General features: G+C 41.0%; 1 protein-coding gene across 6 annotated transcripts in view; it reads left to right on the top strand.

Moving 5' to 3' along the window:
• The window catches only part of LOC125461181 (zinc finger protein 512B), a 100,567-nt gene that overhangs the window by 5,711 nt on the left and 76,926 nt on the right, over positions 1-17,930 (top strand). For 5 of the 6 annotated variants that reach the window (XM_048549659.2, XM_048549663.2, XM_048549658.2 and 2 more), the window contains exon 2: positions 6,935-7,060. In XM_048549659.2, the coding sequence (XP_048405616.1) occupies positions 6,937-7,060 (124 nt within the window). In that variant the 5' untranslated portion in view covers positions 6,935-6,936. Of the gene's footprint in view, positions 1-6,934; positions 7,061-12,355; positions 12,511-17,930 lie in introns of those variants that run through there. The other variant, XM_059652804.1, reaches the window with a different exon arrangement.

Below are 17,930 nucleotides of genomic sequence, written 5' to 3'. Positions count from 1 at the left end.
ATACCTCTTAGCCATGCAGGACCATTCATTGCTCCAATACCAAATTTCATTCCCTGAAGTAAACTGGCCCTGACGCTAAGTGGCGTCTTGTGTTTGGCAATGATGTTCCTAATGCAGTTTTATTCTCCTGCAGGTCCAAGAAGATCACCTTTAACCTGTTGAGGAGTTTTCTCCGTTAGCAACTCTGCTGCAGGAGCAGGACAGTTTGGTATATGGTAAAGCTGTAGGCTGTTTCTTTAAGCCTGCCTTAAAAGCTTGGACTGTTCTTTCTACCAGACCTTTGGATAATAAATAGTATGGAGCTGTACTTACATACCATTCTACTTTAGGAAATACTCAAATTCCCTGTTGGTAAATGATGGCCCATTATTTGTGACCAACACATCTGGGAGTCTGGTTATTGCAAAAGATGCATGCAGTTTTTCTATCGTCTCGGTCTTTGACGAATGAACTCTCTGGCTGTCCAGCCACTTTGCATGGGCATCCACAATTCAAAGAACATTGACCCATGAAAGAACCTGCATAGCCAACGTGTAGCAGAGTCTAGGGTTTACCCGGCATTCCCACAAATTTAGGGGAGCTACTGGTGGTAATTTTTGTCCTTCTTGGCACTCTGGGCACCAGTCCACCAATGTGGCTAAATCTACATCCAGTCTTGGCCACCAGACGTAAACTCTTGCCAAAGTCTTCATTTTGGAAACCCGTGGATGACCCTAGTCAAGTTCAGCCAGTATCTGGTGGTGACCATTGCTCGGGACAATCACTCTTGCTCCTCATAATAACGTGCCATCCTCTGCTGTGACCTGGTCTCTCCGGGTCCAAAATGGTATCACTTCAGTTTTTGAGAAGATTTGTAGCTCGGGTTGTGTTTGAGGTTATAGAATTGCTCGCTGAGCCCGTGTGTTTGGTTGCAGATGTTTCATCACTCTGCTATTTAACATTGTCAGTGCGACTCCAGTGAAGTGCTGGTGTTCTGAACCACTTGATACTTGTATGCCTCGGTTTGCTATGGTGGTTGGTATTACCTCTGGTTCTGTTTTTCAGTGGTTTATACAATAGGGTTAGGGTTAGGGTTCAGTGCAAAGTGTTTGTTGATGGAGTTCCAGTTAGAATGCCAGGCCTTCAGGAATTCCCTGCTAGCCTCTGTTTGGCTTATGTTATTATGGATGTGTTGTCTCAGTTAAGTTCATGTCCTTCTTTGTGACCAGCGAGAATTAGAGACCATTGAGACCTGTGAGAATTAATCGTGTCTCTTGGTGGTTAGTTGGTTTTCATAGTATTCTTTATTGTCAATTTACAAACCACTGGAAAAAAAAAACAGAACTGAACGTGATGCTAACCACCCCAGCAAACTTAGGCATATAAATAACAAGCGGGACAGGAACACTAACGCTTCACCAGAGGTGCACTGACGATGTTGCCTCGCAGGGTGACAAAACATCTGCAACTAATCACACCGGCTCGGCGAGCAAGTCTCCAACCTCATGGTTTCACTTCTGGTTGTGACAGCCCTTTTGGTTTACCCCATCACTACCAGCTGTTTCAGTTTTTCCAAGATCGGATCTTTCTGCACCCAAAGTCTGATATTCTCAGCTGTGACTGGAAGTGTGTCCAGAAAACTTAAAACCTTTAAGGACTCTTCCAGTGGTGGAACCACCGTTTGTGTATCTGCCAGTGGGAGGCAGCTCAGTGTATTTGCATGTACTACTTGGCCTTCCAGATGGTGTTCCGACTTGTAATTATATGCACTTAGCATTTGAGCCCACTGCTGAATTCACCGTGAAGCTATGGATGGCATTGCCTCGTCCTCTTTAAGTAGACCTAGTACGGTTTTGAGGTTCATTTATTTTTACAAATTTACTTTGGTAAAGGTATTGGTGGAACTTCCTGACTGCGAATATGACCATTCTATCTGGGCATATACACAGTTTGCATTAGCCAGAGTCCTCATGCATACACTGTTGAGTGTTCTTCTCCATTTGGACCATGTGTGAGCTAATACTACCCTGATGCCATATGGAGAAGCATTGGATATCAGTACCGGATTTCTGTACTCACATTCTTCTTGCTTGGGATCATACTGCACCACCACCTTACAGGACAATAGCTGTTTCTCTGTTTCCCTGAAAACAATGGCTTGACTATGTGACCATTTCTAAAGCTGACTCTTTGTTTATGAGTTGGTGTAAAGTGCCAGAATAGTGGCCAGTTTGTGTGAACTTTCTGTAATTACTTACCAGCCCAAGAAAGACCTAAGTTCCGATGCAGGTAGGGGAGCTGGGGCACTTTTGATCCCCCCCCACCCCACCTCGCTTTATCTTCCAACAGGTATAACCTAATGTTGATGACTCTGTAGCCTAAGTAAGTCACTTGTGGTGCCTGGAACACACATTTTTCCCTTCTAACACATACGTCCACCTGGGAAAAATGTCTAAGCACGATGCCTAAGTTCCCTAAGTGCTGCTTATTGCTCTCTCTTGTTAACAGCACATTATCTAGATGAATGGAAACCTGGGGTAGATCTTGTAAGAAATTCTCCATCATCTGCTGAAAAATGGTACAGGCTGACAACTCCCCAAATGGCAGTCTCATATGGTGGTACAAACCCTTGTGGGTTTTAATTGTAAGCATACATCTGGGAATCCTCTTCTAATCATAATTACAAGCATGCAGGGCTTTGTGAAGGACTGTCCCCCCGCCAACTTTGCATATAAATCCTCTATGCGAGGGATTGGGTATTTATCCAGCTGCAAAAAGTGGTTTACTATTTAAAATCTCCACAAAGGTGAACCGACCCTTCAGGCTTCACAGTCGGTACGACTGGTGTTGCCCATTCTGCAAACTGGACTGGTTTGAAGATTCCTTTGCTTTCCAGCCTCTTGATTTCTGCCTGTAAGGCAAATGGCACTAAGCCGGCATTGGCAGAATTGTGAAATTGCTTCCTGGTCAACATGCAAGATGGCCTTGGTTCCTTTGATAGTTCCTGGGACTTCCTGAAAAATGCCATCTGAATATTTAATTAGGACTTAGCTCAGGCAGCTATTTTCTAATTGAAAAATATTGAACTAATCTTAGTGAATCTTTCTCAACCAGTCTTACCTTGTCAAGCTTGGGCCTGAACCATGTGCTACAATCAGTGGTAACTGAACCAGCTGTCATAATTGCAACGGCTCATGATGGGTCCCAGCCTGGTCTGTCGGTGACTTGTGGTGGGTCCTGGCCTAGTCTCTTGGTGGCCTGTAGTAAGTCCTGGCCTGGTCTATTGGCTGTATGTCGACTAGTCTCTTGGTGGCTTGTAGCATGTTCCCAGGGCACTGGTGAGATCAGAGAGGCTGCAGTTCCAGCAGCAGCCACGGTATCTGCGATGGTGTTGTCGAGAACAGTTGGTTGAGGTCTCTCCATAGACCAAAATTGGCAGAAGACTCAAAAGACTTTGTTGAACTTTTAACTTCTTTCTTTATTTTCCTAGTTCAAACTACGAAACATTTTAATGTAAACCATTACCTATTTCTTTGCTTCATCGCATTAGCAGAAAAATAATGCTTAACTTTTAAACTTTTATTTCTCTTACTAATTTGTACCTAAAATTATTTTGTATCTAGGTACCTTAGTCCTAAAGTAGAGCCATGTGTGAAAACATTGTACGCTTTTCACTGTACTCCTGTACTACTTCTGTACTTGAGTACACATGACAATCAGATCTAAATCTCAACATTTCATGAAGAGTGAAACAAAGTCACGTGCCTCTGCCAATCATCTTAGCCTAGTCAAAAATCCCAATATGGATTCCCCCGGTTAATGAATTGCCAAATAAAACAGATAGTGTCTCAGAATTAGAAGAGGATAGGTGTCATAATATTTCTTAACTAAATCTGTCATTCCTTGGGAGTTTTATTACCAACTGCCTCAAAAAACGTTAGCTTCCTAATAACTGAAAAAGTTGTGGGTGCACAAGCTGTCAGAAGAATTAAATGTTTCTTTTCATCTGTTATAGTGTCATTTGCCTGGAAAAAAGTTAACACATTATTTTCACGTTCACATTTCATAGACTTCGATGACTGACAGGATTGAAACAGTCAAGCTTCCCAAATAATGGCATGATGCCAGAAATGCCTACCCCAACTCAAATAAGATTCTTGCAAATGAATTTCCTCAGTGTGTTTTTCTCTCATTGCCACTGAACTAACTCCACAGAAGCTAGTATCCCATCACCAAGTTGCCCCCTATTTACATGTGGAGAGCCCTTGGCACTGATCCAACTCCCTCAGAGCTAGCTCAGAATGAGCAAACGTCTGTTCTTATCTGTCAGCCAGGGGCTACCAGCTTGGACCAGACAACCCCAATCAGGGGACTCATATTCTATGAAGTCCACCCGGCTGACTTTGTTACAATCACCACAATAGTCCGGATAGGAACAGGTTTATATCAACAAGTGTTGGGTTAAACTATGCTTTGTCTTGAGTTCATGGACTGAATTTTTGTTTCCCGATGGAATTGTGAATTGGATTACAAAACTGAATAATTTATTTTGTTAAAAAATATCCTCTGCCTTTCCTGATCCATTTTTGTGTGGCCTTTTTGTGGGTGGAGAAGGCCTTAAGTGTAAAATGTACACAAACTTAATCTGAGGTCAGTATTCTGATAACACAGGAAAATTCCGTTTCCTCCCACATACAGTTTGCATTTGCTAGTGTGGGTTTTCGAAGCCCTAAAAGAAATGCATCTCCTTGGAGTTTGTAATCACTGTAAGAACCCTCCCGAAGTGTCAGGAATATTGTAAAAGGTATGGATAAAATAGTTTCACACTTTAAAATGTTGTAATAAGATGCTGCATTGTAACTTATTTCCAAAGCAGTGATTCGTCGTAGGGATCTATTCCTGCAAAGGTATGTTGACCCTTTACATTCACGTCAGTGATTAAATGTCATCATGTATTATGCTAGCCTGTCCATTGGAGAAAGTGCCAAAAGGCTTCAAAATATTTAAAATTGCCTATTAGCCTCTGCTGTCATATTTGATCCAAGAGTGAAACATTTAAGAGCAGAAACAACAATATATGCCTTTGATATAATTTCTTATTTGTTTATGGACTTGATAGGTAACTTAAATAATTACAGTTTTTTTGCCACTGGAGTATGTTTGTTTGTTTCTTTCTTTCCAGTGTAAGTATACAGGCTTTTATTAGAGTGAAAAACTTAGAGCTCTAACGATAATTTAAAAATAATTCCCATTGTTATTGCATGGCTCCTGAGAACTTTATATTGTGCACAGTCTGAAGGATATTTGAGAGGTATGGGGGTAATTGCACATAGAGTGTCATGGAGGTGAGTGGGGATGTGAGGGGTACAAAGGTTGCATGGGTGATCTGATGTCACACAAGTTCTCAGAGGTGCATGGAATGAGCGGCTGAGGTGGTTGTATAGGGGCCTTTTAAACAAATTTGGGAACTAGGTTGCTATTTCAGAGATATGGGCTGTGCCATGTAACTGGCCCATTTCTGTACTCACATTCTTCATGAACTCTATTGTATTTGACAAAACACAGTTATTCTCAATAATTGAGATTTCTAGTATTCAAATGAGAATTTGAAAATGGGTATTTTGAAAGATGTGTTCACAATAATAGAAAAAAGTGTATTTAGTGAATTGCCTTCTGCATGTTATTTAGTCTATTCAAAGTTTTTTTTTGCTTGAAGGTGTCAAGTTCTCCTGTCACTTCAAAAAATGCCCTACTATGGGATTTCTTCTCCCATGACCTGCAATTACACCCCGCCCCCACCACTGGCCATCCACAATGATTACCTCCTAATCATAACCTATTTAGAGTGAAATGTTCTTTCCTTTCCAGCAAAGGAAACTTCCCTTGTGTCTCCTACATGCAATAGTTACTCCCACCTTGAATGATGATATGTGAGCCAGTGTTTCATTTCTAGTGCTCCTCCAACTGACTGTCCAGCCTCTGGAGCCCGCCCGTTGGTTTTAATGGGACAGCAAGCATATCCCCTGATCACAAGTTGATGTTCCTGCACAGATCAAGTACAGACCCTGAAATTCTCTGGGAATCCTGACCTTAAAACAGAAATCCAGCCCAATAACTATTATATTTACAACCATAATACATAGCAGCATACTTGTACAATGCTACAGGCAGTAAGAAAATATTTTTGCCACTGATTTATCAAAGATTTTACCTAAGAGCAAATCAGGGTTTTTTTTTTAACAAGCGAAGGATACAAGTATTGAAGATGGCTTTGCTTTATTTGGGACTTGCCTAGACACGCAGAAATACCTGAAAGCTCTAAACACAATGAAACACAATACAGCGATGGTTGTTATTTAGGCAAGCATGGAAGCTATTTTGCACTCAAAAGAATCTCCTGAATAGCAATAATGATTACATAAATGACCAGTTAATCTGTTTTTGATAATGTTAGTTAAAGAAATAGTGCTGGCACGGACTTGAAGCAAGCTCTTGCTCTTCAAATGGAGTCATTATTTTTCCGATGTCTCACGGTGGCACTAGAACAAACAATGAGGCCTCTATTTGACCTCTCATTCAAAATTGAAGCACTTTCCATGAATTGCATTGAAATGCTAATCCACCTTGTGTTCTGTGGTGGAGCCTGAAACCACAACTTCTGGTTTCAGAGGAAGAGTGCTACCAACAAAGCCAAACTGACACATCCAGTTCTTGGAAGTGTCCAAATTCACAAAAATGTTTGAGAAAGTACTTGATTTTTTAAAAAAAGGAGCACAGATAAAAAGTTAGAAGGAATTTGATCATTTCAAGATACAATAATTGTCCATGTGAACGGCAGTTGCCTTTACCATTTATTTCTGTTTGTATTACAGAAAAGTTAACATTTAAGTGCTTATGAAATCAATCCATACCACCATTGGGTGGTAATGCCTGAAAATGTTTTGTTGTCCTACAGATATGGCAGATTCCAGTGCTGCTGGAAAAGTTCGTGGAGGTAAAGGACACAATGCAAAGGGACTTGGTGATCGGAGTAAAGCAAAATCAACTAAGGTTAAAACATCTACTGATGGCATTACATTTGGTATGAACTATGGCTTTTATTTTCTTTTTGTATCTATTTTCTGGCTTTCCTGTCTCTTCCTCCTCCTCCTCTTCCTAAACCCCACAACCCACTTACCCACTACTCTATTGCTCAATGCACTGAAGACAAAATGAATTAAAGGTAATTCATATGTTTATTCATTACAGAAATGCAATAGATTTTCTTATACTGTGTAATAAATGTCCTTTTAAAGAGACTTGAGAGGTGGTCATAAAATAAGCTATAAGAAAATGTGCTGTGGAAAGATTATTTTAGCTGATTTTCCAAAAGAAAACAAGCAAACTTGTTAAAAATTCATATTTGATTTTGGATGTGGTGGATTAGAAAGTATCCATAGGGAAACAACAGGACAGTATTTAATGCTTGGAATTAAAACCAGCAAAATGCTGCAAAGAAGCAACTTATTTTCTTAGCTCCAGCATTGGAGCCATTATCAGTTAAAGACTGAACATGAGGAAAATAGTAAAGACTTCATTAAAAATCATATGCTTTTTCAGTAACTCATTGTCAAGTCAGACATCAGAGGTCAGACATTTACAGTTTACAATTTAAATAATGGGAACACTGAAGCCATTATTTTTGATCCCTGCTCCAAACTCCATTCCCTACTAATCAATTCCATCCCTCTTCCTGCAACTCTCTTACATAAAGCCAGTCTTTTTGCAAACTTAGTATTACATTTGACTATGAAGTGAGCTTCTGACCTTAAATTCACAACACTACATCTTCTAAACATGCTTACTCCACCCTAATCTCAGCTCATCAGCTCAGAAAAAAACCATTCTGGACACTAGACTTGACTATTGAATGCACTTCTGGTTGGTCTCCCACATTCTGACTCCATTGATCTGAGGTGAGCTAAAATTCTGCCTTTTCTTAATTTGCATCAGGTTCTATTTACCTGTTATTCCTATGATTAATGAGCTACGGTGTTTCCCAGAGAAGCAATGTTTTGATTTAAAATTTTGAATCCTCCATAGTCTCTCATTCCCCATCCATTTAACCTCCTCAAGCTTCACAACTCCTCGATCTATCAACACTGCGCTCATTCTGGCATGTTGTGTTTCCCCAATTTTCATTGTTCTAGCATTTGTGGTTCTGTTCTCAGATGCCTAATCATCAAGCTGTGGAATACACTCCCAAGTACTTCTATGTCACTCTACCTCACTTCCCTCTATTATGACACTTTATAGGACATTTTATTATGTTAAACACATAATACAAGTACAAGTTGTTTTAATGTTCTGTCTACAATGATCCCATCTCTGATTCCAGAATGAAACCTGGCTTGATTGATCAGAAGTTTAATTTTGCAAATGTTTATCTTGATAGTTAATCAGCAAACATACTTGCACAAGGCTGATAGTGTCCTTTAATAAAAGAATACCAGTTTATTGTAAGAAAATAAAGAGAGCGACATGTGACTGTTTAGAAAGATCTTAATATAAACAGCAAAACAATGTTTACTCACAAATTCTCAAGTCCGGTGAAGTGTCACTCCTGTGCTAGGTATTTAAGAGTCGAATGGGTATTCTAGGTTGGTCCCTGGAGCTCCCAAATGTAACTGTAAAACTTTGGCTAATTTCATGATGTCCACTTGTGACATTTTTCACACGCCTGTATAATGGGAATACTTAATAAATGTCATTTATTATTTCTGAAGAGGGGAGTTGAATAAATTGTATAATCCTAGAGCACAGGAGGAAGCCATTTGACAGTTTGTACCGAAACAAACGCATCGGTAATACTATGCTGTTGTTCCACTCCACTCCCCTCACCCTTCCATCGTCTGCCTGTAAATTTTTCCAATCAAGTATTCTTCAAGTTCTGTCTTGAAAATTATTATTGAATCTGCTACTACTTCAAGCAGTTTATTTCAAATTCCAACTACTCATTGTAAAACAACATTTCTTTGTGTCATCTCTAGTTCTTTTGCCAATCACCTTAAGTCAATGTCTTCTGGTTACTGACTCTTGTGTCATCGGAAACAGTTTTCCTTCCATACTCTATTGCAAAAGTTGTTAATTTTGAGCATCTCAAACAAATTTTTCACTACTTTAAGCCTCTCCAGTGTTTCCATACAATAACTGATCCTCATCCTGGTACAATTCTATTAAATCTCTTCTCGCCTTCATAAAGGCCTGTATAGCTTAACCAGTGATCATTAAAAGTGTGATGTAACATCCTTGCTTTCACGCTCCATACCACTATTAATAAAGTTGAGCATCTCATCTGTTTTTATTTAACAGCTTCTGAACTTGGCCTGCGCCTGCAAAGATTTTCATATATAGATCCCTCAGATTCTACACTCCCTTTATAACTAAGATAACACTATGTAGAGCTGGGATGAACACAGCTGTCCAAGCAACATCAGAGGAGCAGGAAAGCTGATGTTTCAGGTCGAGACCCTTCTTCAGGAAAAAAAAATTCTGATGAAGGGTCTCGACCCGAAACGTCAGCTTTCCTGCTCCTCTGATGCTGCTTGGCCAGCTGTACACCATGTTATTTCAGATCCTCCAGCATCGTCAGTTCCTCCTATCTCCCTTTATAACTGTATAATTTGTTTTATATTAATTTTCTTGATTATTCAAAATGTATTACACTTCTTTGCATTAATTTCCATCTGTCAGGTGTCAGCAAATATCACCAGCTTGACCTATAACTTTTTGAATTCTATTGCTATCCTCCCATAGTTTACAGAATTTAATGTCATTTGCAGAATTTAAAATGATGCTGAATACACCCAAGTCTAGGTAATTGATATAGAAAAATGTTTTAACACCTAATAATAGGATCCTAATACCCAACCCTGGGAAACACTTCTGAACACTCCCCCCTTGTCTTAAAAAGAGTTGTTCACCACTCAACCTCTGCTTTTATTCCTTTAGCTAATTTTAAATCTAAACTACCATTATTCCTTTAATCCTATGAGCTTGTTAACATGTCTACTGAGTAATATTTTGTCAAATGGCTTTTGAACTCCATGTGCATAACATCAATCGTACTACCCTCATCAGCTCATCAATCTTCTCTGTTACTCCATCAAAGAACTCAATCAAATTTGTCCAACACAGTTTGCCTTTCACAATATTATCCTAACTTTCACTTATTAGCCATATTTTTATCTAAATGCCATTTTAAAAATTGAATCCGCCGCATCTGCTCCCACGATAAGACATTCCACTCCCGCACATCCCAGATGTCCAAGTTCTTTAAGGACCGCAACTTTCCCCCCACGGTGATTGAGAACGCCCTTGACCGCGTCTCCCGCATCTCCCGCGACACATCCCTCACACCCCGCCCCCGCCACAACCGCCCCAAGAGGATCCCCCTCGTTCTCACACACCACCCTACCAACCTCCGGATACAACGCATTATCCTCCGACACTTCCGCCATTTACAATCCGACCCCACCACCCAAGACATTTTTCCATCCCCTCCCCTGTCTGCTTTCCGGAGAGACCACTCTCTCCGTGACTCCCTTGTTCGCTCCACACTGCCCTCCAACCCCACCATACCCGGCACCTTCCCCTGCAACCGCAGGAAATGCTACACTTGTCCCCACACCTCCTCCCTCACCCCCATCCCAGGCCCCAAGACGACATTCCACATTAAGCAGAGGTTCACCTGCACATCTGCCAATGTGGTATACTGCATCCACTGTACCCGGTGCGGCTTCCTCTACATTGGGGAAACCAAGCGGAGGCTTGGGGACCGCTTTGCAGAACACCTCCGCTCAGTTCGTAACAAACAACTGCACCTCCCAGTCGCAAACCATTTCCACTCCCCCTCCCATTCTCTTGATGACATGTCCGTCATGGGCCTCCTGCACTGCCACAATGATGCCACCCGAAGGTTGAAGGAACAGCAACTCATATTCCGCCTGGGAACCCTGCAGCCATATGGTATCAATGTGGACTTCACCAGTTTCAAAATCTCCCCTTCCCCCACTGCATCCCTAAACCAGCCCAGTTCATCCCCTCCCCCCACTGCACCACACAACCAGCCCAGCTCTTCCCCCCCCACCCACTGCATCCCAAAACCAGTCCAACCTGTCTCTGCCTCCCTAACCGGTTCTTCCTCTCTCCCATCCCTTCCTCCCACCCCAAGCCGCACCCCCAGCTACCTACTAACCTCATCCCACCTCCTTGACCTGTCCGTCTTCCCTGGACTGACCTATCCCCTCCCTACCTCCCCACCTACACCCTCTCCACCTATCTTCTTTTCTCTCCATCTTCGGTCCGCCTCCCCCTCTCTCCCTATTTATTCCAGTTCCCTCCCCCCATCCCCCTCTCTGATGAAGGGTCTGGGCCCGAAACGTCAGCTTTTGTGCTCCTGAGATGCTGCTTGGCCTGCTGTGTTCATCCAGCCTCACATTTTATTATCTTGGAATCTCCAGCATCTGCAGTTCCCATTATCTCTTAAAAATTGAATTGTTGTCTTTAAATGTCTCCCCACCAAGTTGCTGATCGTTGAAGAAAGAACAGTGTTTTTGGACAAATTAGATTGCTGACTGGTAACCTTCTGTACTAAAAGTTCTAATGAGGGTAAAAGTGGATAACCCCAAAATTGGACAAGGAGTTTATTGTGCATAATTATTCCACACTTGTTCAAAGCAGACTGCAGTCCTGAACAGGCTGCAGTGTGGCTGCACATCTCAGCATGGGGTCCCATGTCCATGCACTAGCTGGCTGTATTTAATACCAAATGCATTCTGGTTCCAAATGAGGTCTAAAACTGCTTGAGGAAGAAGGGAAGACATGGAGAAAGGTCAGAAATGACACCGCGAGATTCTCTAATATTGTACTAGAGGCATTGGTGCAGGAGGTTGACAGGAAGAGAGAGCGGTTACCTTCCCTTAGGGTGCTGGAAGCCTCAAGACAGCTCCCAAGAATGTAGTGGAATAGATGGCTATGGTGACCAATCCCACCAGTATGGCCCAGAGGACCTGGATACACATCTACAAGAAAGTGACCTCACACAACTGATCAAGAATCAGTGAATGCATCCTTCCATGCCATATGCTGCCACTGCACCACTAACTTCACACAGTCTCTTTTCACCACACCCGTTTCATTTGCCAATCACTAATCTATAGCTGTCTCAATTCAAGACTCAAATTCATGTGTTTCATCTCACCCTCATACATTTAGCACTGCTGGAAACTGCATACATATTTCACAGCTAGCACATACTGCCAACCACTTAACTGTGGCAGGCATATCAAACAAACATAGAAGTGCACTCACTGACACATTTCCCTCTCTTTTGCAGGACAGGGTGGTAGTGGCAGCACCAAATCAGTGGGGAGCAGGTATGGCTGCATGCCCACACACCCATGGAGGAGAAGTGCTGAGAATATTTGGAGTGACCATCACTGAGGCCATGGCCAGTGGTGTAGATGAAGCCATCGAGGATGACGGATGACGGTATGCTCCTGCCTAATGCACCTTCTCAAATCCCATTTCACTGTCATACTGCATTCTGTTACAATGCAGTGCTTGCAGCCCAATCTTTTCTGTATGGAGACTTTGACCAACTCCATGGAAACACTTCCAGACTCAATGTTTCAGCTTTCATTGCAGCACAAGCAGAAGCCTCTAATGTCTGCAGGTTGCAGTGGAAGCACAGTCTAATTTCTTGAAGTCTCAGCTTGCCAGTTATGCCCAAATTTAGAGTCATACAGACTCCAAATGCCAATATTTAAAGGTACATAGGATTTCACAGCAGTGCAGCAGACTACGCTGAAACACCTCCTTGGAGACGTATCCATTCCTCCAAGGCACACAAACTTGCTATTCTGCCTCAAGGTGACGCCATCCAGGATCCCACTGCTGCCACTCCACCAGGATACTTGTTCTTCTCGTCAGCTGGCCTAGTCTGCTATTATTCACACCTGAAGTGATGCAGGCTGAAGCTGGGCCTTGAGGGCATCTTGCAGGCTGAACTGCCATCTGCTCCATTGAAAATCAGAGGTCATCCACAAGGCATTCTTTACTTACTAGATAACACAATGAAAGTACATTTGACCTGGCAAAAGGCACCTGCAAATCAGGCATGAAGGGAATGCAAATAATCAGTTGTGTAGTGTATGGATTATTGTATCAGAGATAATAGGAACTGCAGATGCTGGAGAATCTGAGATAACAAAGTGTAGAGCTGGATGAACACAGCAGGCCAAGCAGCATCTTAGGAGCAGTAAAGCTGATGTTTCGGGCCTAGACACTTCATCAGAGTCTAGGCCCGAAATGTCAGCTTTTCTGCTCCTAAGATGCTGCATGGCCTGCTGTGTTCATCCAGCTCCACACTTTGTTATCTTCTTATTTTGGATTATTGGATGTGTTTGTGGATGCGGTTATTATGTAATGGTCACTTTATTGTGGTTTTTATTTCACCATTTTGGCCAAGCAGATGCAGTGATAGCCTGTCAGGGAGAAATAAGGTGGGGAAATGTAAAAAATGATCAATCTTGGATTTAGTTCAGGAAACCTGAGTCTTAAGATATGCTCACAGTTTATTTGGAACATGTGTGTTTTGGCTGCATCATCCCTTCTTGCTCTTATTGTTTCGTCAGCTCCATGGTCTGCTCCATTACATTTCTCATTGCATCATTGCTTTTGTTATACTAGTGCTGGCTACAAGCACTGGGCATGTGGGAGACAACCATCCAGGCCAACAAGACAGGATAGCCCTTGTTGTCAGGCAGGCACACTGGATTAAAAACAAAGTTGCTGGAAAAGCTTTCAGGTCTGGCAGCATCTGTGAAGGAAAAAAACAGAGTTAACATTTCGGGACTGGTGACCCTTCCTCGGAACAGAGACAGTCTGGATTAATCAGTTGGTGACAAGAGTGCTGAAACTGGGGACTGGTGCAAGATAAATGAATCATGACTGCTGCCAGGATGGAGGGCATTCATAAACCTGGTAAGAGAGGACTACATGCAACTATATTATTGAGAATGTGGTGCCCTTTGGATTTTTGGTGGATCTCAATGGTGAGATCCAATGCCCACAAAACTACATGTGAGCTATTGGTGGTGAGACCAAACCATGTATGCTTTCTTCTTGCTTCTCTCTGGTTAGGGAGTAATCAATGAAGTTTCTGCTCCAAGGATGACAGAACTTTTAATGTCTGAATGGATGGTAAATAGCCAAATGTTTACTATGTTACCAATTCCAACCCAGAAAGATTCACTGATTGGAAAAAAAATGTGAGGACCACTGACAGCACCCTAAGACTGACTGACTGACTTACTTATAATCCAACGGAACAGTTTATGTCTGCCTCCATAGTGAACCTAACCCAACAAGCATAGTACACCTGATTTGGTGCAAGTAGAATAGTTTCTCCCTGAAGCCGCTTGATACATATTTTTGTTTTCTGCAGACAGCACTGCCCTTACCAACTCTGCAAGCAATATTTCTTTTTGCTGACATCCTCCGGGTTTCCTTAATACTGCAGCCCAAGGGAGATCAACACTAAACTCCCTAAGATTAGCACCAAAAAATGAATTCTGAGGCCACTCCTTAAACCAGCACCAGTCCCGGCAAACTTTATCAACTTTTCACAACTCCTTCCAAAAACGCAGCAAGCACTAGACAATAACTTGTAACTTGAATGCTGTTGCCTTTACTTAGCTCTGACATTAGGTCTTTCATGCTGCTGAACATGTGAGGTGTACATATTTAAATGAGGGTCTCACTGACCGATTTAAGGTCAATAAAGGCAGATCAGGCATCTGATTGGCACTACATGCTAACCAAGTCACAAGTTATTGCTGTTTGTACTTCTGCCACACCAACCTAACATTAGAGCCTGCACCCTCAATGTTCAAGGTCAGAAGTCAGACGACATCGATTGATAGCCCAACAGCTTTATTTGAGATCACAAGCTTTTGTTGCGCTGTCCCTTCACCTAATGAAAGTTCGTGATTTCAAATAAACCGATTGGACTATAACTTGGTGTCGTCTGACTTCTGAACTTGTTCACCCCAGTCCAACGCTGGCCCTTACACATCATGACTACCACCCTCTGCGTTCAGCATAGTTGAGAAAGTAATTTTTCTCCTGAACTGGTACCCTTAGCACCAAAAGAACAGGAGCTACTGACTTTGTGGCCTATCTTTCTATAATAAGAGTTTAGCCATGTTTCAGAGCATTGTTTGTGATATATGATGTTCACATGATTTCTGAAATTATACTGGAATTGGAGATTTTCAAACTTGTCACTAGAGAGAAATGGGATGATTGGTCTCCCATGACGTTTTCAGCATCCCGTCATCCTGTTTTCCCCATTGATGTGTCTGTATTCATTTTGCCTGGATAGCCACTGTAAAGGGTACTCAACTAATCTCAGTAATAATTTTAAATAATTAAGTTGGGGTTCTGTGACTTCAGCAGTGCCTCCAGATTTCACACAGCTAATTTAAGCCATTGTTGCTCTGGCTCTCTTATTCCTATCAACTATATGTTACATAATCTACTAGCTGCCTGGGACCTAATCTCGAGAATTTCCTCCCTAAACCTCCCTGCCTTTGTACTTCTCTTTCCTTCTTTTGCATGAGGGAGACTAAAGAATCTTGGCCTATATTCTCTAGAGTTTAGAAGAATGATAAGTCATCCAATTGAAGCTTACAAAATTCTTAAATGGCTCCTAGACATAACAGCTGCAGAAAGGACATTTCCCCTGGTTGGGGTCTTGAGAACTGGGGAAACAGTTCCAGAGTAAAGAGCAAGCTAATTTTTTCATTCCATAGGGTAGTGAATCTTTGCAATTCTGTATCCAAGAAGATTGTGGACACAGTTATTGAGTCTATTCAAGATAGAGATTGATAGATTTCTAGGTACTATTGATATCAACAGTGAAGGAGATACATTTTAAAATTGGTGTTGAGATAGAAGATCAGGCATGATTTAGAATGATAGGAGCAGGCTTGACATGCTGAATGGTTTACTCTTGCCCTGATATTCTTTTGTTAAAATGATTTCTTTGACCACGTTTTTGGTTATCTGCTGTAATATCACCTATATAGCTCATTGTCAGATTATGTTTTATAGCATCTTTTTCATCGTGTTAAAGATACCACAGAAATACATGTTGTAGTCTAGTCATTTGGTTGTGCAAGCTTTGGCACTATATATCTGCTTTCAGCAATGTTATAGATTAGATTGCTAAGATTTCACAACATATACAATATAATATGTTCTACTATATACACACATTTGTTTCCATTGAATTATTGAGTTATTCAACTCTATATAATGACTTATACCGGTAACATTTATATTCTGCTAACAAGTTTTGCAGGAATGCAGTATTTTGAACTACACTAGTGGCAAAACGTATTTCTTTATAAACCACCAATAGTTTATCTAATCCAAATTCATCAGCAATAATGATGCAAAGCCTCTTGTTAAGCAGTTAGGCACTTAATAAGCCACCGTCTCAAACATTGGTAATGCTTCTGTGCCATGTACAATTTTTGTATCTAATGGTTTGACAGTGAGGAAGAAAGAAGAGTAGGTGCTTAAAAGGAGAAAAAAAAAGGGCAGGGTGCAAGAAAATGAAAAATGGTAGATTATCTATTGGTTATATTCTTGCTGGTTACAGCATACACATGATTTAAATAGGTTACTACTAATTGTTGCTAGCAGGAAAATATGCATCCCAGACTGGCTGATGCATTTATGAAGGGATGCATATTTGAACACACAGCCATGATACAGCCTAATTGAGGATACAGAAGATTGGCTACCAGTTTTTTTGTTCGGATTGGGATCTGTCAGTCAAGCAACGTTAAAGTACTGGGAACAGATCAATGGTTCAGGACTTCCATGTCAAATAGATGTATCCCGTGGGCCTCTTGCAGCAAATGTCTAGTATTTGTTTATAAGTAGGAAAATGTGATTTTGAATTCTTTTACAGCTAATCTGTTTACAGAATAGATAGTTTTTGATGTCTCTCTCATCTGATAAATCTTCAAGAACTTGGAGCTGCACATTTGAAACAACAGCAGTTAGCCTGGATCCATCAATATGATGAGGCCAGTAAATAGCTGTTTAAATAGGAATTTGAAATGTGATTCTCTATTTAATGTTGAACATCGTCATAAGAAAGAATGTCCATCATTTTGACAGTTAAACAAGTTTAGTGAAGCTTATATTACTGTAAATATATAGTTTATGCTGCCATGAAGATAAGGAACCCATATGGCAGCACGTCTTATATTCCAGGAACTCAGTGATGAGAGTTCTATGCTTAATTCCTGGGTCAATTTGTAGGCAAAACAATGCTCGTGATGCTGAATCCGAGAAAAAGCATAACAATCCAAATATATAATGCAAGGTACAAAGAATGTTAATAACTCAAGTTGCTGCACTTTAATGTTTTTGGTTGCATTTATTCATCATACTCGTAACATTTTTTATTCTACACTGTTAAGAAATGAAGTGACAATCAGATAGTACAAACACATTTTTAGAGAAAAAATATCAAGATTTAGTTTGTTTTTTGAATATTTTAGACTGCTAAGTTGAAACTTCATTTTAAAAAAATTATCGAAAAGGGGTACTGTTAATAGATTGGATTTTACACACAACAGTAAAGAGACAGATTTTGTTGGTCACCTCACTTACTTTTTGCCACAGCCTTTTCACTGGCATGAGAATGGAGTTTTGGATTAGTGAGGCATATTTTTCAGTCTGGTGTGTTCCACAGAGGCTCTGTGACATTTGTGAACAAGGAAGGAAGTTGTGAGGATATTTAAACAATCCAAATTGAAGATTTGTGAGATATGCAGAATGCAAATTGGCAAGGAGAAAATCACAAAGGTTAATTACATTTATATCAT

This window comes from Stegostoma tigrinum, chromosome 19, assembly GCF_030684315.1.
Source record: "Stegostoma tigrinum isolate sSteTig4 chromosome 19, sSteTig4.hap1, whole genome shotgun sequence".
Lineage (NCBI taxonomy): Eukaryota > Metazoa > Chordata > Chondrichthyes > Orectolobiformes > Stegostomatidae > Stegostoma > Stegostoma tigrinum.
The sequence above is the reverse complement of the archived record's forward strand: the minus strand, read 5'-3'. Positions and strand labels throughout refer to the sequence as shown.